Below are 27,986 nucleotides of genomic sequence, written 5' to 3'. Positions count from 1 at the left end.
GCCAGAATCGCTTCGGGGCCAACCGGTAGTCCTTCTCCATGGCCTCACCGAACTCCTCCCAGGTCCGCGTTTTTGCCACTGCCACCGCCCGGGCCACGGCACGCTTGGCCCCACGGTACCCGTCAGCCGCCTCAGGAGTCCCACAAGCCAACCACAGCCGATACGACTCCTTCTTCAGCTTGACAGCGTCCCTTACTGCCGGAGTGGCCCGCGGGGAGAGGCGGCGGGCTGGTGTGGGTTTGCTTGTTGCCCCCCAGCTCAGCCGTCTCGTGTTGGGGTTTACCCCAGTGGATGAGAGGGTTGCATCCCTGCGCCTTCGGGTTGGGGAGAGGTCTCTGACTATCATTTCGGCCTACGGGCCGAGTGGTAGTGCGGAGTACCCGGCCTTCTTGGCGTCCCTGTCGGGGGTGCTGGATAGTGCCCCTCCTGGGGACTCCATTATTCTGCTGGGGGACTTCAACGCCCACGTGGGAAACGACAGTGACACCTGGAGAGGCGTGATTGGGAGGAATGGCCTCCCCGATCTGAATCCAAGCGGTGTTTTGTTATTGGACTTAATGTTTTATTGTCGTTGTATTGTCCATAATGAACACCATGTTCAAACGTAAGGGTGTCCGTCAGGGCACTTGGCACCAGGACATCCTAGGCAGGAGGTCAATGATCGACTTTGTTGTCGTATCATCAGACCTTCGGCCGCATGTTTTGGACACTCGGGTGAAGAGAGGGGCTGAGCTGTCCACTGATCACCACCTGGTGGTGAGTTGGATCCGCTGGAGGAGCAGAAAGCCAGACAGACTTGGCAGGCCAAAGCGCATAGTGAGGGTCTGCTGGGAACGTCTGGCAGAGCCCTCGGCCAGGGATGTATTCAACTCTCACCTCCGAGAGAGCTTTGACCAGATTTTGAGAGATGTTGGAGACATAGAGTCCGAATGGACCATGTTCTCCACATCTATTGTCGATGCTGCTGCCCGTAGCTGCGGCCGTAAGGTCTGCGGTGCCTGTCGCGGCGGCAATCCCCGAACCCGGTGGTGGACACCGGCAGTAAGGGACGCTGTCAAGCCACTGTCACCCAGGCCTGGCTCCAGGGTGGGACCCCGGCTCCGCCGTACCGGGCGACGTCACGTGCCTCAATTCTGTAGTCATCGTGAGGGATTCTCGAACCGCTCTGTGTCTGACCCGTCACCTAGAGCCTGTTTGCCATGGGAGACCCTACCAGGGGCATTTAAGCCCCAGACAACATAGCCTCTAGGATCATTTGAGCACTCAAACCCCTCCACCACGTTAAGGTGGCGGTTCAAGGAGGGGGTATAATTGGATCAGATGTAAAACCTGGTCAGACTGTTTGGTAGGGGAGAGCTGCCTGTTTGTTTAATTCCAGGTTTGTCCCGTTTATGTGTTTGTTAGGAAGGTTATTTTGTTCGTCTGTGTATTTTTGCTGTTTTTGGGAGTTAGGTAAGTTTCTTTTATTTTTCCTTCAGGGTTGTTTTGTTTGTTATGTTGGCCTGAGCTCTTCCTGATGTTTTTATCAGTCTGAAATGCAACTATTTAAAATGACGGAAAATAAACCACTTAAATGCCACCATGACTCCTCTTTTCACTGTCAGCATTTATGTTAGTCCCTTATATCCCCTAGACCAAGCCAAGCAAATGTTATTACATTTTATCCTCTGCTTTTATGGCTTCATTATATTTTATTTTATGTCATTTTATTATATTCCAGTCATTGGGTCTTCTACCTATTTTATTTTCTTTGCAGGCCTCTCAGTCCTGCATCAGTTGTCCTTCCTAGCTTTTTATTACTTATTTTGACAATGAACAGGTTCAGTTTTGTTTGAAGGTTTACTTAAATCTAATGCAGAATTAGAAATATTTCTCCTGGATGAATTGTTTCCCAGACTCTTGGATCATTCTGTGACAACCTATCATATGCACCACTGATGCAATCCCGCCTGCCAACATGTTTGTCGTCACAGTTTATCATCTTCATCAGAAGAATCTGTTGTCGCACTGTCGATGAAACTTCTGGTTCAGTTCTGGAAGCTGTGATGCTGATGTCGGTGTTCTGTTGACGGGGAGTTTCACCACGAAGGTCACTGATGATCAAAAGCTTCAAACAAACCTTTCATCCTCTGTTCATCATGTTTGCATGAGTCTGGAAGTCAAAACAGCGCCTGAAGGTCATTTCTGTTGTGCTTCTTTAGGAACGGAAATCTTCCTTTTGTTTGTAATTTTAGCACCAAAGAGCTGAAACAGATAGAAAGAGGCTTTTATATATATATATATATATATATATATATATATATATATTGGCCTTGTCGTGCAAATTTCGCCTGGACTGAAATAACTGCTCAGCCCTGAGGCGTCCATCACTTCCTGCTTTCTCTTTTTAAATAACATTCGCTGCCAGTTTTTGACACTGATGGACTCTTTCTCGTTAGAAGACACCTCAGATCACAATCAAACCTTCATCGTGCTGCAAACATATCAACATATCGAAGACCAGAAATAAACCTTTAACGTGAGAAGCAGCAGGACTCCAAGCAGAATCTAACAGGGAGTCACGCTCATTTTAAACTGTCAAAATTTGATTTAAATAGAGAAAAATCCAAAGTTTTGTCCTACGTCTGAACTCCTAATGGTCTCAAACTTTATGGAGGAAAAATGTATTTACTAAGTCACAAGAGATTCTTCGTGTTTATTATATTTATGATTCAGTTAATGGATGAACATCTAATCATCAATAAATTTATTTATCAATTGCAAAATTCAAGCATACAGCAGAAGCCTTTTTTAAAAATAATTTATTCATAATATTTAGCTCTACTTTCATTTGATATTTTAACTTTGATTATTTTTGTGCATTGATATTTTTATATATGATCATTTAAAAACAGTGTTCTAATGACCATAACACATTGTCACGTTCGGGTTTTGAGTCGGACCAAATTGCAGACCAGAGCTGGGCAGCAACATGTTGTAAAAGGTTTTCAGCTTTATTTCCAGAGGTTTTCAAAGAAACCAAACAAGGCACTGCAGATACAAACAAAAGTCCAGATCCAAAAACTTACAAGATCGGTTCTGCGGGAACATGGAAAAACTCAGCACAAATACATGGGTTGTAAACGGAAAGAACCAGCGAAGAATAATGAAAACCAGAGAGCTTGTAAACTGAGGGAAGTGGAGTATGGACCAATGAGACAGGGAGGCAGGTAATCAGGGAAACATGAATCAGGTGTGGACCAGGCTGCAGAGAACTGAGGGAATATGAATGGTTGCTATGGTGATCAGACTGGAAGACAAAGGGAACATAAGAGAAACTAGACTATGAAATAACCAAAGGAAAACTTAACTACAAAACTAAACTATGAGAAAGGGACTAAAACCAACTCAGGGAAAACAGAAGTAAGCAAAGCTATGAACATAGATGGATAACCAAAGGACATAAGAACCTGGAAATAATAATTAACTAAAGTAAAAGAGAGAAACTAGAAAGAACAGAAAAACACTAAAACCTAAGAAACCCTAAGTACGAAAGTAAACAAAACTGAACCGAGACTGACTGAAAATAAACAGGGAATGAAGCAGAGAACGTGGAGACTAAACTAAGTGTAACAAAACTTAAACAATAACTAAAACTAACCAATCAGGAGGAACTGGAGGAATAGAGGTAAACTAGGGGAACTAAGGTAGAGAATAATAGTAATAATAATAATAATAACAACAACATAAACAGAAATAGGAAAGCAACCACAAAATGAACTGGAAGCAAGGGGAGAGAAAACAACAAACACTAGGAGGCGGTAGAGGGAACAAACTACCAGGGTGCAAAGGGAAATAAACAAACATAAGACAAAAACCAAACTTAAGCCAAAACACAAAACCACAACAAAGTCCAGGATGTCGTACCCCGACACACATATGTCTAAACATAAATAGTTTTGTCAAAAGAACATTATACCTGCTGGTCCTTGCAGTGTTAGAAGGACCAGCAGGTATGCAGGTATGCACAAGAGGATGATCAGTTAGTTGTTTTACTTTCTAGCAATAAATAAATAATATGACGTAAAACTGTCTTATTTAACAGCTGCAACTTTGTAAAACAATTCATAAAAATTTAATGATGTTGCTGCAGTCTTTTTTTCAGAGAAAGAAAAATAGGTTTATAGTGAGAGCATGATTTTATTTTGAAATTCTTTAATCTGAGTAAAAACATTATCAGATTAAGTCATTTCTCATCCTGGATTGGTGAATTGTGTTGTTGTGCACACATGTAAAGAAAATGTGACTCCCCAACAGTTTATCAAAGGTTGAAATATTTATTTGAAAAAAATAAATCATATGTTCACTTAATTGAGGTTCAGCTAGTGCTGCTTGGTGAATTAAATAATAAGTAATTTTGTAAATTTTATGTCAAAACACATAGAAAAAAAACCCCATCTTCTTTGAATTACATTTAAAACCAGTTTTGATTTTTTAATCAGTCAAGTCTCATTGCTTATTTAGGTCAATTTTGCTCATAAAACCCCCTCCCTGCATGTTGCTTCTGTTTGTAAAAATAACAGAAATAAAAGGATTGTTTTCTAAAAGTATTTCTAACAAAATGTGTTTTATTGTTTACAATCTAGTGATGTGTTGCAGCACTTTCTGAGAGGCTTTTATTTTGACATGGCAAGGCATTTAATGCACACAAAAATAACAAAGTATAGGGCATAAAATAGCATTTCTGATTAATATTTGAACATATTAATCTCTTCAAATACAAACGTGTAAGAACATTTTTATTTCTTTATTGTGAGTTAATGTAACCTTAGTGAAAACTATTTTTTAATATTAGACATCACAAGTGACTCATAGGAAATAAAGAAAGCTCCATTGTTATGGGATATATTTTGTATTTTTGCTTAAACATGAAACTAAAATCAACTGCCAAATGTTGGACCTTTACTTCTCATAAGAAATCAATAATCATTTATTACTGAATGTTTTCAAAAATACATCCACTCGTTCATTTCCAGGTCTTTATGAGCTGCATCAGAGTCTCCAGAAGGAGGTCACACCGTGTCCTTGGCCAGATTCATCAACAATGTTTTCTCAGTATTCCTTCCCTTGCACACAATCGGGTGTTCAAAACAAGGTGCTTTGAGATCGTCTGGACTGCTTACACCATTCATCTAAAGCCTCCCAGAACATTTTAATCCTGATATGATGAAGTGGAAAAGCAAGAGAAGATAAGATACTTTTATTTATGGAAGCTGCACATAACTGCTGCCATACAAAACAGCCTGAACCTGATTACCCACCTTAGGTTAGAAGATTTTTATTTATCCACCTTGTAAAGAAAATATTTCTGTTTATTAGCAATAATTGTAATTGATCTGAAATTACAGACTTTATCTCTCACAGGACTTTTCACATTTATTTTAGCCCTGCTTGAAGATATGTAAAAACTTTAAACAATTCATCTTTTATTGCAGTATAACATAAGCTTGCACGGACAAATCCCACCTTTAAGTTTAGTACATTCACTCAGTGGAAAAAAACCCCACATTTAGAAATTACAATTATTGACACCACCAACAATTCATATAAAATAAATGTAATGGGATATGTTTTTAAATTATACCTTTTTTACTTGACCAGAGAGCACTCAGTGGCCCATTGCTCACTCTTCAAAATGAGAAATACAAGAGACCATGTATTTCAAGTAAATCTCATGTGTTAATCTTCCTTAGCCAAGAAATAGCCACAGGAATGCTTCTCATTTAATTGGGCCCCTATTTCCAGTACCACCAGTAGTTAGAATGTATATTTTCCATTTTGTTTTCTTGCAGAATATTATAGATCCAAACAAAACAACTTATTTCTCTTAAAAAAAACAAGTGTCTTTATTTCACATCCATCAAAAATGTGCTTCCTCTTTGTAATTACTTTCAGTTAAAAGCATATGTATTTTTTGAAATGCAGACAATATGTCATAGAAGCAAATCTTTACTTTGTTTTAGAGGTTTTTGTGGGGCATATTTCTAAAAATATTGGAACCTTAAAATTAATGAAAAGCCCGTGTCGTTTGCGGTTCCTGATGGCTATGAGCTAAAGTGGATGCAAAACTGTAAAATAAAGTATTTTGGAGAAACACTAAACCTATGGACCACAATTTGGTATTAGGAGTTTAGTTCTTGATAAATATGTGCTTAAAATGATTTCCAGACTCCTCACGTTAAAGTAGATGTGATGTTTGGTTGTAAATTTCTTTTCTAGAAGACAGGTTAATGCAACCAATTTTGGCATTAACAAACATACATACTTTTAAATATTTCCATCATATTTTTCAAAATATTCCCACAAAGAGAAAATCTTGATCCTGTCTTAATTAGGCAGATTCCCCTTTAAAATGATTCAGTATGTGACACATTTCAGTCTTCTTGAAGTCGATTTCAGAACTCTGTTGCTGAGAAAGGAGGTCTGGGATTGGCAGACATCCAACCAGAGCGATGGGCAGCCGTGTGTGGACCAGTCAGTTCAGCCTCTGCTGACATCAAAGAGACCCCACCCACCTTACTTCAGGTGATTCAGCAGACCCACCAAGACCTGGAAAGCACAAATAATCCATCAAACAACCATCAGGTGAAGTTTCAGCCAAGTTCAGAGCAGGTCAGGCACATTTAAACACACATGGCAGAAGAAAAATGTGAAACATAAACTTGTCAGAAGTCATGTAATATGTATTTTGCACAAACTTAAGCTCTGCCTAATTCAAAGACAAACTGTTAAATATTAGAAGGCCACTTACTAAGCTGTAGGAATTGTCTAATTTCTATCCTGGTCACTTCAGAAATGTTTAGCTTATGTTTATTGTACACTCTGTATTGGGGTGTTTTGACCATTTCATTTTGATGTTCAACAAAAAAATAAAATAAAATGAAGGTATTAAAACCAATTTTTCCTGCCTAAAATCCCCCATTAGTTAGTTTAGTATTTATCTTCTTGAGTTATTATATTTATCTTAAACATTAGAGGACCAATCACTGAGCCTTAGGGGTTTCCGGATTTGTATCCTGCTCATTCCAGAACTGTTTGGGCTATCTTTGCTGCACACTCTATATTGGGGTATTTTGACTACTTCATTTTGACATTTAACATTCCTCACATATAGAAATAAAGCTCCTAAAATCCATCACCCTTGCTGGGATGTTTGCTATTTATTTTGTTTGTTATTTAGTTATATTTTGTAATGGTTCTGTCATGGTCATCTTGGTTTGGTCCCTTTGAGATCTGACACCAATTACAGATTATTAAATTTGTTTTTGACAGACTAGTAAAGCCTGTTATTTTTCTGTTTAAATCAAGCATGTTTGAGGTGGCTTAATTTCTGAATCATATCTTGCATTATAGCCGTAACTTGTTTTGTGGATGTGTCAATAAACTTGTTGAAGATGTTTTTCAGATCCCATCCAGCGGTTATTTCAGCTTATAATGCTGCCTTGAGATCACAGCCCCTCTGAAATGATTTTCATGCTTGAAACTTCAGTGAAAAGATTTCTGCAGATTTCTTTTAAATCACATTATCTGTGACAGATAACCAAATGCTTGTACAATCTGAGGTTTTTGGTTATTGGCTTAAAAGTCCCCTCCTTGAACCACCACCTTAACATGGTGGAGGAGGGGTTTGAGTGCTCAAATGATCCTAGAAGCTATGTTGTCTGGGGCTTAAATGCCCCTGGTAGGGTCTCCCATGGCAAACAGGCTCTAGGTGATGGGTCAGACAAAGAGTGGTTCAAGAATCCCTCAGGAGGACTAATATATTGAGGCATGTGATGTCGCCCGGTACGGCGGAGCCGGGGTCCTACCCTGGAGCCAGGCCTGGGGTCGGGACTCGCCGGAGAGTGCCTGGTGGCCGGGTTGCTCCTCGCGGGACCCGGCGGGGCCAAGCCCGAACGAGAGATGCAAGGCCATCCCCCAGTGGGCCCACCACCTGCAGAGGGAACCGTGAGGGACCGGTGCAAAGAGGATTGGGTGGCGGACGAAGGTGGCGGACGAAGGTGGCGGACGAAGGTGGAGACCTCAGCGGCCCGATCCCCGGATGCTTAGGCTGGCTCTAGGGATGTGGAATGTCACCTCGCTGGGGGGGAAGGAGCCTGAGCTTGTGCGGGAGGTCGAGAGATATTGACTAGAAATTGTCGGGCTCACCTCCACGCACAGCGTGGGATCTGGAACCCATCTCCTTAAGAGGGGTTGGACTCTCTTCTACTCTGGAGTGGCCCACGGGGAGAGGCGGCGGGCTGGGGTGGGTTTGCTTGTTGCCCCCCAGCTCAGCCGTCTCGTGTTGGGGTTTACCCCAGTGGATGAGAGGGTCGCATCCCTGCGCCTTCAGGTTGGGGAGAGGTCTCTGACTATTGTTTCGGGCTACGGGCCGAGCAGTAGTGCGGAGTACCTGGCCTTCTTGGCGTCCCTGTCGGGGGTGCTGGATAGTGCTCCTCCCGGGGACTCCATTATTCTGCTGGGGGACTTCAACGCCCACATGGGAAATGACAGTGACACCTGGAGAGGCGTGATCGGGAGGAATGGCCTCCCCGATCTGAATCCGAGTGGTGTTTTGTTATTGGACTTCTGTGCTAGTCACGGATTGTCCATAATGAACACCATGTTCAAACATAAGGGTGTCCATCAGTGCACTTGGCACCAGGACAACCTAGGCAGGAGGTCAATGATCGACTTTGTTGTCGTATCATCAGACCTTCGGTCGCATGTTTTCGACACTCAGGTGAAGAGAGGAGCTGAGCTGTCCACTGATCACCACCTGGTGGTGAGTTGGATCCGCTGGAGGAGCAGAAAGCCAGACAGACTTGGCAGGCCCAAGCGCATAGAGAGGGTCTGTTGGGAACGGCTGGCGGAGCCCTCGGCCAGGGATGTATTCAACTCTCACCTCCGAGAGAGCTTTGACCAGATTCTGAGGATGTTGGAGACATAGAGTCCGAGTGGACCATGTTCTCCACATCTATTGTCGATGCTGCTGCCCTTAGCTGCGGCCGTAGGGTCTGCGGTGCCTGTCGCGGCGGCAATCCCAGAGCCTGGTGGTGGACACCGGCAGTAAGGGATGCTGTCAAGCTGAAGAAGGAGTCCTATCGGCTGTGCTCAGGAGGGGGAAGCAGTGCTTCGCCAACACTGTTTATAGTGGGAGTGGGAGGTTGCTGACCTCAAATGAGGACATTATCGGGCGGTGGAAGGAGTACTTCGAGGATCTCCTCAATCCTGCCATCATGCATTCCATGGTGGAAACAGAGGCTGGGGACTCGGGGTTGGACTCTTTCATCACCCAGGCTGAAGTCACTGAGGTGGTTAAAAAGCTCAGTGGTGGCAAGGCTTTGGGGGTGGATGAGATCCGCCCTGAGTACCTCAAGTCTCTGGATGTTGTGGGGCTGTCATGGTTGACACGCCTCTTCAACATTGCGTGGCGGTCAGGGACAGTGCCTCTGGACTGGCAGACTGGGGTGGTGGTCCCCCTTCATAAGAGCTCTATACCCTCTACAGGGTACTCGAGGGTTCATGGGAGTTTGCCCAACTGGTTCACCTCGTGATGCCCTGTGGGGGGTGCTCCAGGAGTATGGAATCGGGGGCCCTTTATTAGGGGCCAACCGGTCTCTGTACAAGCAGAGCAGGAGTTTGGTTCGCATTGCCGGCACTAAGTTGGACCTGTTCCCGGTGCATGTTGGACTCTGGCAGGGCTGCTCTTTGTCACCGGTCCTGTTCATAACTTTTACGGACAGGATTTCTAGACGCAGCCAAGGGCTGGAGCAGGTCTGGTTTGGGGACCAGTGGATTTCGTCTCTTCTTTTTGCAGATGACGTGGTCCTGCTGGCCCCCTCTAGCCAAGACCTACAGCATGCGCTGTGGCGGTTCGCAGCCGAGTGTGAGGCGGCTGGGATGAAGATCAGCTCCTCCAAGTCCGAGGCCATGGTACTCGACCGGAAAAGGGTGGCTTGTCCTCTTCAGGTTGGAGGGGAGTTCCTGCCTCAAGTGGAGGAGTTCAAGTATCTCGGGGTCTTGTTCACGAGTGAGGGAAGAATGGAGCGGGAGAATGACAGATGGATCGGTGTGCCTGCCGCAGTAATGGGGGCGCTGTGCCGGTCCATTGTGGTGAAGAGAGAGCTGAGCCGAAAAGCAAAGCTCTCAATTTACCGGTCAGTCTACGTTCCTACCCTCACCTATGGCCATGAACTTTGGGTCATGGAACGAGATCCCGGATACAAGTGGCTGAAATGAGCTTCCTCCGTAAGGTGGCCGGGCTCTCCCTTAGAGATAGGGTGAGGAGCTCGGCCATCCGGGAGGGGCTCGTAGTAGAGCCGCTGCTCCTCCACATCGAGAGGAACCAGTTGAGGTGGCTCAGGCATCTATACCAGATGCCTCCTGGACGCCTTCCTCGGGAGGTGTTCCAGGCACGTCCCACTGGGAGGAGGCCCAGGGGACGGCCCAGGACACGCTGGAGGGACTATGTCTCTCGGCTGGCCTGGGAACGCCTTGGGCTTCCACCAGAGAAGCTGGAGGAGGTGTCTGGGGAGAAGGACGTCTGGGAATCTCTGCTGAGTCTGCTGCCCCCGCAACCCGGTCCCGGATAAAGCGGAAGACAACAAGTACGAGGGGCTTAAAAGCTTCACTTTGTAGGACCTCAGCTCAGGTAAAATACTGTGCTCAGTTTAATACTAGCCATGTAAGAAATCTTTTATCCCGTTTTTATCTACGTTTCTTTTGTTCAGACTGCAGACAAACGTTTGTATGAGTCTGCTTTCATGCAACAGCAAGAATCTGACAGTTTTTTCTCTAAATGTTGAGAAAAATCCATGATTTACATTCAAAAAGAGAATCTGTCAGCTCAAAATGGTAACTACACTATGAACTAATTAGATTCAGGGAAACATTTAGTAGCAATCATTTAAACTTTTCCCTTATAACTTGACTTTTAGCTAGCCGTCCAGCCAAACAGAGAAAAATGACCTCTGAGTCAAGTGAAAGCTCCAGTGACAGTTTCGTGCAGATATACAGTACAGACCAAAAGTTTGGACACACCTTCTCATTCAAAGAGTTTTCTTTATTTTCATGGCTATGAATATTGTAGCTTCACACTGAAGGCATCAAATCTATGAATTAACACATGTGGAATTATACACTGAACAAAAAAGTGTGAAACAACTGAAAATATGTCTTATATTCTAGGTTCTTCAAAGTAGCCACCTTTTGCTTTGATTACTACTCCGCACACTCTTGGCAAAGAGTACATACCCCAAATCGAGATGGTTTGGGGTATGTAAACGGCATACACAATAAAGCTTATTAGAATCTGATACATTAGTTTACCTTAAATGTTGAACCTCGTACTGACTTGTGTGTCTGATGACACTGAAGTCTAACTTTTAACTTACAATTTTCTGAAAATCATCTTTCATCTTTTACTCATTAAACTGACTAAACTATCAATGCACTATTAATGTAATAATGTCAATTTACATTTATATTTGTAAAGGTTTTAAACAGTTCTAATTTTATTATATTTTATTTTGCAGCTTACAGTGTGTATTAATAGCACCTCTGGTAAAGAAGAGGAGAGAAAAATCTGTTTCATCACATTAATATTAAATCGCTCTAAAAACTTAAAAAAAGAAATCCAACCTTTAACATGAGAAGATTTATTCACATGGGAGAAAAATCCCATGCTAAGAAATAATCGTTTTCTTTTATTTTGGACCCACTAACGCTTCCTATAAAATTGATGTAACTAAAATTACAGTTAGTTTATTTTGGTCTGAATCAGTTAATGAGTTTGTTAACTTGATTGAGCTTTTCAGCAAGAACTCTCCAGGTGGGTTTGGTGTGACACAAAGAATAAAAATGTGGAGAAGCAGCTGGTGCCCATGTTAGGTAGAGCCGAAGATCTGTGATGCTGTGGGCTGAAGGTCCTGGGAACCTTATAAGATTGGATGGAATTGTGAACTCTTTAAAATACCAGCATCGGGTAAAATAAAATGCTAGTGGAGTGACAGAAAACTGAAGATATGGTGTCTTTCAGTGGGATAAGGATTCAAAACAGAAAGCCCAGTCAGGCACATTTAGACAACTTAAAGAAAACTATTTTAAAAGCATATTTCGGTCATAAGTTAACAATAGCCCATGTATTTGTCCCAATTGCTTTATTTGAAGCCATGAAAGATAGCAAAGATAAGAAAAATATATTTTATTTTTTAGCCCCTTGAGGTGATTCCTAAAGAGCAATTTTACCCTTCCTTTACATATGATGTTTGTTCTTTGCTTCTCCTCTGATTTATCTTACATTTCAGGGAAATTAAGGTGGACATAAAATAAGAAAAAATTTAAAACAGCCAAATTCAAAAGTAAAACTGGAGAACGTTAATGAAGAAGTCTTCAAGTCTGCCAGCTTTAGATTGAACTACATAAAAATAATAACAGAGGTGGTTTTAAACCTATGCAAAACACTTTTCATGTCCGACTCATGTTTGTGTTTCACCTGGAAGTTCACGTTTTCTCATGAGTTTGTGTCACAGCTGCTGTAAGTTCAGAACCATCAGGATAACCGAAGTCCAGAGCAGCTTCCTGAGTTCCTGCAGACAGTAAATGCATCATCAGCGGGTTAAGGTGCGGGAGTCACATGAAAATCTGGCCCAACAAACACAGTCACATAGTAAAAGGGAAACTAATGAAGTCTCCAAATCTGGTTAATGATGTATAATTTATAGTCTTTCTTTAACTTTAATGTTAGTTATACACGTTCATCGTCTGCCCCCTGCTGGCAGACTCATGAAAGTCTCTTTGTCATCTTAAATGTTTTCAAGTCTACTCTGTGTTTAATGGCAAACTATGAGTTGCTGCAACTGTAAGAAGTGTTTCTAAAATATGTAAACACATTCTTCCCTCCGAGAATGCTGGATTTATATTGGTGCTTCTCACTGACCCTTCATCAGCCTGGTTCTATATACAAAACCTAAACTGTTCAGCTGTTTGTTCTATGATTGCTTCAGTGTTCCTGCCAGTGAACAGATGTCCTCCTCTTACAGTCTGCAGAGGTTTGTTTTGGGGTAAAACCACTTAGGAGAGACAAAACTCAAGCCTCTTGTTGAGAGAAAATGTTGTTGTCCTTAAAGTGTCGCGTCTGAGGCTTTAAAAACTGTTCCTGAACTCCATTTTTCTTCCTCTGTGGTGTAGAGTAGCCTGAAGAAATTTATGCCGGTTCTTCAACTGAACAGTGAGAATCATTTCTTCCCGAGACAACACTGAATACCAGAGTGATTCAACCCAGAAGGACCAGAAACCACAGATCAGCACTACATCAAATTCAATCAGGGTTACTTACATTTAATATACATACAGCTACAGTGGATACATGCAACATGATACGGGATCAACAGATGTCCAAGAATCTCCTTTGTTTTTAACCCATTTCACATTTCCCTCAGAAAGTTATCCCACTTGGTCTCTTTAATCCTGATCCTTCGTGTCAGGATGCAGTCTCATCCTGAACCTACTGGACTGTATTTGTTTGGCCGATCCAGAGGAGTGCTGTTTGTTGATGCTGGCAGAGATCGGATTCACACTCGCAGAAAGCAGATGGACATCCAGGTTTAACAGAAGCCACCTGCAGGAAGCTGCAGAATCAGCTCTTTCATGAATAACATCAGATAGAACGTAGCTTTGATCTGGATCTTCTGCTGCTGCGGTTCGTGTTTTTCTTTGCTGCTGGATTTAGAAAAAAAATAGACCAAGGAAACACGAAGAGCTCGACTGGAGACTGAGGTTTGAACCAGAATCAACGTGTCCTCAGAGAGTGCAGATGAAGATCAACTTTAATGACATTTAGTTGTTTTTTAAGTCTATGAACAGAATAAGTTCTTTTTGAAGAATAACCTTATTTTTCTATGTTTTATTTTAAGTTGATTTGAACTGCATGGTTGTAATGTTGTCTTGCAGGAAGAAGGTCCTGGACCAAAATCCCAACCTAGGGCCTTTCTGGATGGAGTGTGCATGTTCTCCCCGTGCACGCCTGGACTCTGTCCGGTTATTCCTGCTTCCTCCCACAGTCTAGGCCAATTGTCCTTAAGTATGAGTGTGTGTTCAAGATCCTGTGTGTCTTTGTTAGCCTTTTTTCCCCCAAGGAACTCTCGTTCTTGAATCGATTCAGTTCGTGTACATTCGAACTTTGGCGTTTTGTTGAGCACCGACACACATTTCCATCAGTTTTGGGAACCAAGCAGGAGTCATCAACAATGGAGCTTGCTGAGCTCCACTCAATGTTTCTTTTAATGCAAAAAGAGAGCATCCATAAACTCCGAACCACGTTGGTGGAAAAGGGGAGTGCATGGATACGCAGGTATAGACAGTAGGTTTCTTTTAACCCTGGAGGGTTGAAGTTTGTTTTCCAACAATTTGATTTTCAAAATAAGTAATGAAGTCATTTCAAAATTAAAATGGTATGCTGTCTGCTTCTATCATTAAATATTATTGTCTACTCTGTCAGGTTCAAAATAACTTTCATTGCCTTTCCAGAGATTGATGATTAAAAACGTTGAATATAAAGGGACTTTTCAGCTTTTTCTCAAGGGAGATTTTAATGTTTTATTTGAACTTCTCTTCCTCACAGAATTTGAAAAACCTGCATTGGGTGAACAAGTTTGAATTTATAGTGGATTTCCTCTAATCCAGACAGAGGTTAAAATTATACATATGAAAAGCCCTACTTAGAGATTTCTTTATTTTTGGTCAAACCTTAATGTTTAAGACCAGAAATATAATCTGAGCAAATGCAAAAATCACTTTTTAAGTGTTTACTTTTTAAGGGACAAAGCTATCCAAACCAACCTGGCCCTATGTGAAAAAAAAAAAATTGCCCCGTAAACTTAACAAGCATTTCTCATAAGTGTTAATGAGGCTTTTACAACAGTGTGGGTCAATTCTGTCCCACCCTTTGTATAATTGTTTTAATTCAAAAACATTGAAGGTTTTTTTTATCTGTCATTGGCCCGTTAAAGGTCATGCCACACCATTTAATTCAGATTAAAGGTTGGACTTTGAGTAGGCCATTCCAAAACCTTCATTTTGTTAATTTGAGCCATTCAAAGGTGGACTTGCTGTTGTGCTGTTGCAGGACTGGCCTGCTGCATAACTATACTGGAGCTTAAGCTCACAAACCGATCACCCAACATTATCCTTCAGGATTTCCTTGTATTGAGCAAAATTAACGGTTCCATCAATTTAGACATCTTTAAATCCAGACTGCTCTGTTGTTCTTACCAGAGAAACAGGAATTGAGGCGTTGTTCTCAGTAGTGTCCTCGCTTCTCTCTGTGGACTTGCTGGATATAGTTGTTGAAGTGACAGACACTTCTTCTTCTTCTTCTTCCTCCTCCTCCCCATCCACCTCACCAATAAACCACTCCAGGTCCTCACTGCTGCTGTTACCTGGGAAGAGAACACCCATGAGCCAGGATTTCATTTTTCCACCAAAAACAACCTTTTAAACCACTTTAGGATGGTTAAACCACACATTTGAGGGAGTGTGACTCACTGAAGAAGCTGTACTCGAAGGTAGAGTTGTAGTCTGACTCGTAGTCTGGAGGCGGCGTGACGTTGCTGTAGTACTGAGCCTCACAAACTGAAAACAGACAGCAGCGATATTGAGATTAAAATGTGCAAACATGCTGCTGCATCCCTCTGGTGTCTGTAGAAGAGCTAAAATGGGGTCACAGGACAGCAAACTCAGAGTTAATGATCTAGTCTCTTCTGCTTCTTTCTGACACAATGCGTGTCTGATGTGAAAAAAGTGTCTCAAATAACAAAAGTCAACTTTTACACTATATTTCAAGTACACAAAGATGTTTGAGCTTCTTTTTATCCATGACCAATTTATCTGTTGCATTTATGTCACATCGCAGAAAGAAAGAATAACAACCCAAAATTACTAACAAAAATATCAAACATTGAAACTCTCTTAGGTTTTAGGGTAAAGAACTTGTGTACGCGTTTATGGTTGAATTGTTACTTTCAGAGAGGGTCCATTAATGTTTTCTCTCTGGCATCAGTGTTTGCTGTTTATTTACCATTTTTCTATGTGTGCATGTATGAATGTTAATTTCCAGCAGCCTGTAGGAAGGTCTGTGGGGAGTTTGTGGATTTTCTGGCTTTGCATCAACTCTGTGCATGTTTCCACTTTAATTTAAAACCGAGTTGGTGCTGTTGTCTGAGAGAGACGATGAAAATCCAGCTGCTCCCGTACAGTAGACAGTATAGCTCACTGACCGCTAGTTTAGTGCTGATAAAGAGATAGTATGATTACATGACTCTTGGTTTTAATTAAGCTACTTAGGTTGAAACTCCTTAAGTTTCCTCCTTTCAGTCACTTGCTTTAATTTCAACTGAGGCTAAACTAAATTGGTTTTCTGCTGCACAGAAATTTCCCACAGATTTTCCAAAGGGGTGAATGCACACAATTGCCTTGGCAGATATTCTTAGAATCCTTGCATACCTTTCATCCAGGCATTTTCTCTAGTGCACTCTACTCATTTGTCATCGTCTGATATTTCAAACTTAGAAAACATCTCGTGCAGAAAGACGAGGCAGCAGGCTGCAGAAAATGCAACATTTTGGCCTACTTCAACTGAAATGCACACTGCTTTGGTGTTAAAATGAGTAGACATACAGTTGAAAGCTGATATATATACAATAACATCACTGTTTTCCCACTTTTCCTGTTTTAGGTCAATTATGAGTGCCAAAGATATTTCTATTTGTGAAATGCCTGAATCAGAGATTTTTATAAAATACCCTTTCCAAAAAATTCAAATACATACAAAAGATCATGGATGTATTTTAAAATCACATTGCTTCTGCTTAACGTATTGGGAAAATCAGAAGAAATTAGACGAGAGGGAAATGGTGGCCTGCAACACATGAGGATTAACCATAAAAGAAAAGGAAAATGTCTTGTGAAGCTACCGGCTGAAGCTGGAAAATTGTCATTTGAAAATGAAGCATGACACAACTGCAAGCCTACCAAGACATGGCGGTCCCCCTCAACTGACAGGATGAACATGAAGAGCATTAATTAGAAAAGGGGCCAAGAGGCCTTTTGGTTACTCTGGAGGAGCCGCAGAGATCCACGGCTCAGGTTGGGGAATCTAATGACAGGACAAGTATTAGTCCTCCACTTCACAAACCTGGCTTTTATGGAAGAGTGGCAAGATGAAAGGAAGATTTAAAAGCCAAAGAATTGCAGTTTGCCACAAGCCTTAGAGAAACACAGCAAGTATGCAGAAGTAGCTGCTCTGATCAGATATGATTGAAATCAAGATTTTTGGTCTAAATACCGGGCAGTCCTGGAAGAAAACCTGTTAGAGGCTGCAGAAGACTTGGGCAAGGTTTAGACCAGCGCTTTGAGTTGAGTGCCTTGTTGCTGAAGAGCGCTAAATAAATAAACTTGACTTGACCCAAAAGCTTGGTGGTGTCAGTGCAGTGAAAGCTGGTTCTCCAAAGTTTTGACTCAGGGGATGTGAATACAAATACAGGTCCTTCTCAAAATATTAGCATATTGTGATAAAGTTCATAATTTTCCATAATGTCATGATGAAAATTTAACATTCATATATTTTAGATTCATTGCACACTAACTGAAATATTTCAGGTCTTTTATTGTCTTAATACGGATGATTTTGGCATACAGCTCATGAAAACCCAAAATTCCTATCTCACAAAATTAGCATATTTCATCCGACCAATAAAAGAAAAGTGTTTTTAATACAAAAAACGTCAACCTTCAAATAATCATGTACAGTTATGCACTCAATACTTGGTCGGGAATCCTTTGGCAGAAATGACTGCTTCAATGCGGCGTGGCATGGAGGCAATCAGCCTGTGGCACTGCTGAGGTCTTATGGAGGCCCAGGATGCTTCGATAGCGGCCTTTAGCTCATCCAGAGTGTTGGGTCTTGAGTCTCTCAACGTTCTCTTCACAATATCCCACAGATTCTCTATGGGGTTCATGTCAGGAGAGATGGCAGGCCAATTGAGCACAGTGATACCATGGTCAGTAAACCATTTACCAGTGGTTTTGGCACTGTGAGCAGGTGCCAGGTCGTGCTGAAAAATGAAATCTTCATCTCCATAAAGCTTTTCAGCAGATGGAAGCATGAAGTGCTCCAAAATCTCCTGATAGCTAGCTGCATTGACCTTGCCCTTGATAAAACACAGTGGACCAACACCAGCAGCTGACACGGCACCCCAGACCATCACTGACTGTGGGTACTTGACACTGGACTTCTGGCATTTTGGCATTTCCTTCTCCCCAGTCTTCCTCCAGACTCTGGCACCTTGATTTCCGAATGACATGCAGAATTTGCTTTCATCCGAAAAAAGTACTTTGGACCACTGAGCAACAGTCCAGTGCTGCTTCTCTGTAGCCCAGGTCTGGGGAATGCGGCACCTGTAGCCCATTTCCTGCACACGCCTGTGCACAGTGGCTCTGGATGTTTCTACTCCAGACTCAGTCCACTGCTACCGCAGGTCCCCCAAGGTCTGGAATCGGCCCTTCTCCAAAATCTTCCTCAGAGTCCGGTCACCTCTTCTCGTTGTGCAGCGTTTTCTGCCACACTTTTTCCTTCCCACAGACTTCCCACTGAGGTGCCTTGATACAGCACTCTGGGAACAGCCTATTCGTACATAAATTTATTTCTGTGTCTTACCCTCTTGCTTGAGGGTGTCAATAGTGGCCTTTTGGACAGCAGTCAGGTCGGCAGTCTTACCCATGATTGGGGTTTTGAGTGATGAACCAGGCTGGGAGTTTTAAAGGCCCCAGGAATCTTTTGCAGGTGTTTAGAGTTAACTCGTTGATTCAGATGATTAGGTTCATAGCTCGTTTAGAGACCCTTTTAATGATATGCTAATTTTGTGAGATAGGAATTTTGGGTTTTCATGAGCTGTATGCCAAAATCATCCGTATTAAGACAATAAAAGACCTGAAATATTTCAGTTAGTGTGCAATAAATCTAAAATATATGAATGTTAAATTTTCATCATGACATTATGGAAAATAATGAACTTTATCACAATATGCTAATATTTTGAGAAGGACCTGTACATGCAGCATGTTGCATATTTCTATTTATAAAGATATTCAAAACAATGTATTGTTTTCCTTCCACTTCTCAATTTTGTTTCAATTTTAGATCGTTTTGTGTTGGTCTGTCACAAAAAATAACAGGTTTTTAACAAGGCAATGTACTGTAATCAACATCAGGACTCCCAAATTAAAGCCTCTTTCATCCCACTACTGCTGAATGCATCAGAGCTCATGGGTTGAGCAGATGAACAGCAGGTGGGGCTCATTCTCCAGTCAAAACACACTGAGGCAGGTGGGTGGAATGATAAATCACCCATTAAGAGAGATGTTTTAAGACTGGACACACAGAGAGGAAGAGGATGAGAAAACCCTTCAGCTCCAGTCTGATGGGAAAGCTGCTCCCTCAGGACCCTCCTCATCCTCCTTCACATCATCAGCTGCACTAGAGCGCGGATCCTCAGTGTTTCCTGGGAAAATGTTTCCGCCCTTCGTTTGAGCTTCACATCATAATTCAAATTTATCAAACCCCCGTTAGTGACTGATAAGGCCTCAGAGAAGCAGTTAAAGTGTTCCTCCTACGGAGAAACAGGATTTATTTGGCTTTTATCAGGATTTTACTATCCATTAATATGACCAAAAAAAATGTATGTTGCTTTTGGCTTTTACAACTTCAAACCAACTGACAATGAACGTAGAGAAAGCTGAAAATGTTGTTGTATTGGAAGTTTATTAAGTGGTGAAAGAAAAGGTTCAGGAACTGCATTAAGTGTTGAAACTTTTACTTATGTCTGATTCATTGTGATAGCTTTAAGGGTGCATTTGGAGGGCTTCATGTAGATTTGTTGGTGAATAGCTTGTTTCAGGTGAAGATTTACTGTTTAGTCCATATTTTAAATATGTGTTATCCTTCTGCACAGATGATATAATTCATATCCAGGATGTTTGCCGGTTGTTAGCACAGTAATGCATGTGCGTCCTCTGACTCTTCAGCTACTTTTACCATCTGACTCAAGTGTAAAAACAGCTGCAGGGCTCTGCAGGTGAGATCTGACTTTGCTTCCTGCTGCCGTTTCTTCCTTCTCTTTCCTGTTTCCTCCTGTACAACACAAACACACACAGAGGACTAAAACCCTAAACCATGAAACCATTCCTCAGCCTTCGAAACATCCCTTTGAAGCTATGTTCCCAAGTGAGCATCCACATAAGGCAGGAATGTCCCCACCTTTCCACCAGTACTCTCAGATGGAGCATCCATCCACTCATCCATCTTGCCACCCTTATCTTTGTTTGAGGCACAGGGGGCATTGGTCTGAGCATTGATCCCATGAACTCCCTCCTCAAAGCTTTTTCTTTCAGCTCTGAGGGGGGATGTTCCCAAGCTAGCCGGGAGATATGATCTCTCCAGCGAGTCTCGGCTCTAACTCCAGGCCTCCTCCCGTGGAGGGACATCTGGAAGGCATCCCCACCAGATGCCCAAATTACCTTGGCTGGTTCTTTTGTATTTGGCTTAGTAGCACATCCAAGCTGCTCACCTTATCCCTCAAGGCTGAACCAAGCGAACCCTTTAGAGAAAAGATATTTTGGCTATGGTTCTCCCAGATTACAGAACACACTCTTTCCCAGGACACTCACTGACCCAACAGGAACACGGGACATAACAAAAGCTCAGTGTAGTCACCCTTTGGAGGAAGCTGTTTTTAGCCAGGGTTGAAGGTCCTGTACTGATGGAGCCTAAAACCCAAGCTGGTGCTCACAAACATACATGATAGACTCTGTGAATGAGGTCATATCTTGATAATCTGCCATCCTTAATCTGTCAAATCTGTTCTGATTTGTTGTCGGTCAACATTTCCCACCTGCTCTTTTACATGGAATTAAAAGCACTTTTTGCTCAAACATCCAGAATAGAAATGCTGATTTGAAACACCCCACTGGAGAATGTAGCACTGTGTTTGTGTCTAGATGAATCAGACAGTGATTCAGGAGTGGACAGTTTGGTTGTTATGTCGGATCCTGGGTTGTGTTTGTGTTTTTTGAACGACAGGCGGTCCGAATTTTATTGCCCATCCCTTTATTGTTTCTGTAAGACTTTGTGTCCCAGAGTCTCAACTGAACCAACCATCACACACATGCACTTCTTTGTTCCTACGTTGACATGAAGCAAAGCCCGGCTTGTAAAGCCCAGTCTGACATGGCAAAGCGGGACATGTTTGGTTATTTTAAAAGTCCCCGCTGGGATATCGAAATACACTCGTGACTGATGGGCTGCTAATAGTGATTAAAAAGGAAGTGTGTCATCTCTGACCGCCTGTCAATCACACAGCTTCATCAGTGGACAGGAAATGAAAACCAGCTGACCTACACACACAAAAAAACAACGTATGATATCAGCTGTCAGTCAACCAGGCGAGGCGGGGCTGGGATGAGTCCACTTTGGGAATTAAAAAACAATACATAAAACATGAAGAGAAGAGAGGAAAAAATCAGATGAAACAGAGAAGGAGGAGGGGGAAAAAGGATGTCAGAAAAAAGATGGGACGGTAAAACAAGACAGCAGAAAAGATGGAAGTCAGAAACGTACCAAGGAGTGGAGGGAAGGAAGATGATCTAGGAAGATGATTGGAGACTGAATTTAGAGGGAGGAATAAGGTGGGAGGAGGGTGACTGGAAGTTAGCAAAATAAAAGCCTGAGGGGGTCCGTAAGAGTGCGGGGGTGTTTGTTGGCAAAGTCACAGGATCCAGAAGGAAACTTTACAAAAACCAGCTGCAATACATACACTGAAGCCAAACTCACCGACACCCACACACTCAGAGTAAAACATGTTCAGCTTGGGTGAAATTAAATGAAACTCAAGCTGGTGTGCACTTTAAGGACTGTCGGATCTTTCTGTTCTATTAAAAAGCAGGTGTTAGGAGGTTGATTCAAATCACCAGAGACAGCCGTGCATATCTGTCCTGAAAAGGAAGCGATGATCTCCGTAACCATGACGATTTCAGTTTCTTTGGTCCCAGAGGAGAGAGGTCAATCACATGATGCATCTGGGAGGAAGCAGTCTATTAAGCCCCATTTGAACCCCTTGCTTAACAATATGGGCAGAGAAAAAAAATCAAAAAGCATATCTAAAACAAAATTTCCACTTGTTCCTGTCTGAAAGCACAAACTGTCTAGTTGCTAACAGCTAACAAATGGGTGTTAGTCAGAAAAAGTAAACTCTTAAAAAACAAAGAATTTCTTTAAATGTTATGTAATATTTTATGCTGTGTTTGTTGTTGTCATAAAAAAGACAAAAGTTAATAAAAATTTTTTTAAAACTGATCTATAGTTGTTCCAGTTTAAGTACAAGCTAACATTAGCATTGCAGCACAATAATTGCAGATGCTAACAAAAATGTTATGTAGAACCGTTAAAGAAAATAAATTACCCCCCGAGAAGGTATAACAACCCTCACAATAAAAAATGAACACATCTTTGCTGCCATTAACCTCAGAAGTCAGAACTGGACAGTCTGAGTTCATGTCATCTTTGAGTTATACCACTGCTACCACCTGTAACAGCAGTCTTACAAAAATGACAATAAATACAGTTCTACGTGGTATTTCATGCACAAACCCTGTTCATACAGGACTTCTTAACTGCATAAAAAAATACAAAACTACTAAAAACAGTTAAAGTAGGTATTTTTTACACTGTTGATGCGAGTAGCAGCCATCTTGAAAGCAAAAGTCGGATATGGTCCTGTTGCTCCGACTTTTTGATTCGTAATCCCAACTTTGGGGGGTGGTTCAGTTAAAATTTTCTACTAGTACAAATGGAAAGCACCATTAAACCCAAAAGAGCAAAAATGGATAAAAGCAACGCTTAAATCTATTCTAACTTTCTATTATGAGCTAGCATTTAGAATAGCAGCAAAGCTAGCTGCTAATTGGACATTACAAAAACTGTTATCAGCAACAGCAGTGTTATATAGGAAGACAAAACAAATTGACACATTTGAAACCTATATGGAAAAAAACTGAAAATAACAATGCTGAAAATTAATTTTTACCTATAGTTCCTATCTAAAAACAAAATATTGTTAGACCTGCAGTACAGATAGCTGCTACATAAAGACGGAAAGTGGCTGTTTCAAGCTCCATTGAGTCACTGCTTCAAAACTTATATTGCTTTAATATTTTTAAATTACAGCAAAGATAAAGGTTATTCCAATATTGAATTAAATGCTGACAGGACTTCTTGTATGCACAGATGTCAAAGACTAAAGTAATGGTACAATAAGAGGTATGGTAACCTAGGATTTTTTGTGCAGAAAACTAGTTCCAAGTTCAACCACAACCATCCTGGATGACTTGTCTGCATGACTAAGATTAAATCACCCTTAACAAACACACTTAAACTTTTTTGTTTGTTTGATTAGAACACAAATAAAAGTGATACCTTGAAGTTTACTCAAATACCAGTGCTGCTAAGTTCACCTTTAAATTAGCTGCAAATAAGAAATAAACAAAAAAACCAAAGCAAAAACATAATTAGTAGCATGTTAAATCTCTCCTTAAACTCAACCTGTCTGCAGTAAGATGTTTGGAACCTCCTGTCCTTCCACACCTTAAAAACTTCGTAAACCAAATAGCTGTTTAAGTCTTTGTTAGTGTGGTCAAGCATATGTTTGCATTTCTCACCCCAATGCTCTTTCTTATTTTACATTATTTAGCATTTCTGTATTTGTCATTTCTATTGATAAATCAATCTTTTTCTTACTTTTAAATGTTTGTTTTGCTTGTATGGATGGACTCACTCTGGTTCCTTTACATTAGATCAACACTTTTAATAACATTTAAGTGTAATCAAAACTTTTTCCCCATGACCCCATCACTACCCTTGGCTGAGAGCCATCACAGTCAGCACTAATTAGATTAGAAGTGAATGCAAACAGTCTTGTGAGAACATCAAATATTTCAACATTTTCACACAACCCTCCAATCTGAGATGCTGGTGTGAAATCTGCAACATCAATCAGGCTGGGTTTAATTAAGAATCAGCAGCTAAGCTTTATTACTAAAGTAATAGTAATATTGCTACAGAGTGTCCTGCAAAAACTATCAAAGATTGAGCCTTAAAGTGAAACTTTGTGGGCATGTCAGTGTTCAGTTTTTGCATTTTTTACAAAGGTCTTTGTGTTGCAGAGTTGGATTTGATTAAATTTCTAAAGCAACAGAAAGTCTGAGCTTGTGCAGATATGCATAACTACAAACATACATGTGCAAAAGTTAATATGCGCATCAATTCTGTCATCCAACATGAACACTGGAAAAAGACCTCCAATGGCTTCAGCCGGAGGAAGAGGAGGAGAAGGGTGGAGGGGGGGATTAACATGTCACATTGCAGTTAAACAGTGAAATAAGTTCAGCTGAACAGGAAGTGGAACAACTGCAACAGTCAGACAGTTAAAACACTCACCAGCAGTCAGCAGCAGCAGAGAACCTCCAAGTAAATGGACTGTCAGAAACCAAAGACTGGACATCATTCACATGGATGGACAGAGAGAGGGGGGAGGACGGATGGATGGATGGATGAATGAATGGATGGATGGAGAGACGAGAGAACAAAGACAAAGGACAGAGAGGTGTGATGATCTGAGCGACTGAGCTCTGAATGAACATGATCACATTTAGAAAAAAGGGGGAGGAGAGAGTGTAGGAGAGGGAGGAGAGGGATGAGGAGGTGTGTTTGTGGGGGGGCTGCTGCTCTGGTTTTCCTGCCAAGTTTGTTCCCCACATGCCAAAAATGAAGAAAAGAGACCTTCGCAAGAAATGATCCACAGAGACAAAGAGATATAATACTCTTGTGTTACAAAAGTCTTCTTTTTTGATGTTCGCTTTTAATGAAACTGTTCCAGCCTGAGTTTATTTAAAGCCAAAGGAAAATCCCAGTTTAACCTCAAACTGGCTGGTGTATTTACCAACAGCCTATTGTGTCTGTATGAGTCATGCAATCCATGCACTCACCACCTCCGTTGTAGGGATCCAGAGACATAAAGGAGTCCAGTAAAGCAGAGCATATTGGAGGGAAAAACTACAGGCTTGTTGGAGTTAAAGAAAAATTAATGTCTGGGTCTGGATTTTTCACAAAGCCCATAAAACCCACGTGTTCTGAGTAACATGTGTTGAACAGTTTTTTTCATTTGAATGTTTCTTACAAATCTTTAAAAGAGGGCTCAGTTGTAACTCTACAACTTTGCCTCATTTAAGTTGCGAAGATCTGTGATTATGCAAATTGGCTGCAGCTGCACAACCTTCCCTTGATCAATATTCAGCTTCACTTGGAGCCTTTCACCTCCAAATTTAGCGACAGAATGTGTGGTTTAAACATGTACTGACCCTCAAAGGCATGCACTTTGTTTCATCTGGCAAAATGAGTCGGGTGACAGCTTCTGATGAGGATCATATTCATTTGAAAGGCTAGAAATACAGTTCTTGACCTCTCATGCTGCAAAACCCAGCTAATATTTACATATGGGGCCCACATGGGTTGAAAAATATCCCCATATGGGATTGCATTATGGCCCCATAATATTTGTCTGTATTGTCTAAATTTGATGCAGGACAGCTTTGAGTTAACAGTGGGACCCATGTGGGCCCTAGATGGGTTCAGCAATTTTAACTGATTTTCTTAATACATATTTGACACCCAGCAAAGACCTTCATACGAAGGCCATTTAGGTGTGCTGTAATATATTTATTTGGTAAACTCACTGGGATCCCCTGGGCCACTTAGTACCAATGCAGGCTGAGCTAAATCCTGATGGGGCCTATATACAGTCCACATGTTGACTGGGTAGTTGGGTGAGAGGAGTTCATTCACTGCAAAAAGGCAAACCAGTTGGTTTCTACTGTCATATCTATAGCAGAAAGCAACCAAAGAAGGTACAGTGATCAGGTATAACATTATGACCACTGATTTCAGCTGGAGTGAACACTGACTATCTCTTTATCATGTCACCTGCTAGTAGGTAAACCATTTTATGCAGCAGGAGAATATTTTGTCCCCAAAGCCTATGTGTTAAGTAGAAACAAAAACAGTTAACATCAGAACATCTCCAAAACTGCAGCTCTTCCTGGTCTGCAGTTCTCAGTATCTATCATGGTTGGTCCAAGGAGGAAGCGGGACACGGTTATGGGGCGGCAAGGCTCACGGATCCATGTGGAAATGAAGGTTGGCCAGTGTGGTCCAATCCAATTTAATGCTGGAACAACAGACATGTAAGCATCAGAACTGGACCCCTGTCTTGTTCAGCTGTTGTCATTAGATATGATCTTGACTGAAAAATGGGACCCTGGATAGAAGCGGCTCCAGTTCCTCTTCATCTCCAAGGCTGAGGCCAGCCAAGGAGGTCTGGGTTTCACTCCTGCACCAGTTACCTCCAGTAGCTAATTTCGGATAATCAGATGGCAACAGGTAGATGAATGGATTCTCCTGAAAAGTTGGGAGACTTTGCCATCCTTAAAAACAAAACAAAAAACGTCCATTTGTTAAAAAAGATTTTTTTAATTCTTCCATTTTCCACCAAATTCAGATTAACCAGTTAACGTAGCAGTCATGTTTTTAAGCTGGAGTACCCAAGGAGAACCCAGTCATGCAAAAGGAGAACATGCAAACGCCACGCACAAGAAACCAGGCAGGGATTTGAACCTGGGACCTTTTAGCTGCACGACAACAGTGGTAACAGCTGCTCCACCATGCAGCCCTTCACTTTCATAACCCTTCAAGTTTTTTAATCTAAACAGTCCTACTGTCCAGTAAAGTTTCTTCTGTTGTATTTCTGACTCCTGTTCATATAATTAAGCTTCTCTTTAGACACTCTTCTGTGCACAAGCTGCTGTACAGGATCAGCTTCTGAGATCTTTGGGCTAAATTCCTGCTCTACTCAGAAGATATGTTCATTCGATTTTTCCTGTCTAGTCTTGTCACCCCCACCACATCACATTGTCTTTGTGTTGCAGGAAAACGCAAAGCTGCAGCCGCATCACACACAACAGAACGTACCAACGCCCGGTGTTTCAAGGACGCTGCAGGTTCAGTCCAGTAGAAACAAAGTGATACCAGCAGCATCTGAGTCAGAGAGGCATTAAACTGATCCGCCTGGTTTGAGCCGAGATAAAAAACCTGTTTAAAAATCTGCTGTGTGGTCCAACAAAGACCACATAAAAATAAAAGCTCTTTGTTTCTTCACTCACAGCTGGATGTTGAACAATAGACTCAGGTCGGTGTTTTCAGTTCTCAGGGAAATCCACCACAGGGTGACTTCATCAATGATGTCAGTGTTGACCACATAAGGGCATCTGAATGTTTGCTCAGTGGGAAAACATGTTCAACTGTTGGATTTCCATCCTGTTTCAGTCTGCAGGCAGGAGCTTGGTTACAATGTGTGAACACTTTTAAAAGATGTTTACGGGTGCTTAAAAACAGGGCATCTGACTCATCAGAACAAATGGCATTTGGACTGAATTCATATAGCGCATTACTATTCATACCAACCACTCAAAGCGCTTCAAACCATAGCCACATTCACACAATCGCACTCGCAAACACGCACACTTTCATACACAGATCGGTATACTTTAAGTGACAAGGTCAAGGTGGAATCAAACCTACAACCTCCCAATTGCATCCAGGCATGGACCAGTTGAAGGTATCCTGAGACTTTAAACAGTTACAGCTTCAAAAACGCAGAATTGTTCTGTCGTATCATTCTAACAGTGCTTTTTAATGAAGTGTTTGTAGTGACCGGAGTTTTCTCCAGCAGTTTTGATCAAAGATTAACACAGTATGGCCCCACCCCCATATGTTGCTGCACGCTGCAGGTCACCTGGCTAAAAGC

The 27,986-nt window shown here is 41.7% G+C and overlaps 1 protein-coding gene across 1 annotated transcript; it reads right to left on the bottom strand.

Annotated features, from left to right (window-relative positions):
- Positions 1-4,295: 4,295 nt before the first annotated feature.
- On the bottom strand, positions 4,296-24,789 carry si:ch211-191i18.2 (uncharacterized protein LOC564095 homolog). Its single transcript, XM_047382840.1, has 5 exons — positions 24,566-24,789; positions 15,565-15,651; positions 15,292-15,458; positions 12,515-12,608; positions 4,296-6,588 (listed from the first exon to the last, which is right to left on the bottom strand). The coding sequence occupies exons 1-4, from the start codon at positions 24,630-24,632 to the stop codon at positions 12,546-12,548; spliced, it is 384 nt and encodes a 127-aa protein (XP_047238796.1). The 5' UTR covers positions 24,633-24,789; the 3' UTR covers positions 4,296-6,588; positions 12,515-12,545.
- Between the last annotated feature and the right edge of the window lie 3,197 nt (positions 24,790-27,986).

This window comes from Girardinichthys multiradiatus, chromosome 13, assembly GCF_021462225.1.
Source record: "Girardinichthys multiradiatus isolate DD_20200921_A chromosome 13, DD_fGirMul_XY1, whole genome shotgun sequence".
NCBI classification, from domain to species: domain Eukaryota; kingdom Metazoa; phylum Chordata; class Actinopteri; order Cyprinodontiformes; family Goodeidae; genus Girardinichthys; species Girardinichthys multiradiatus.
The sequence above is the reverse complement of the archived record's forward strand: the minus strand, read 5'-3'. Positions and strand labels throughout refer to the sequence as shown.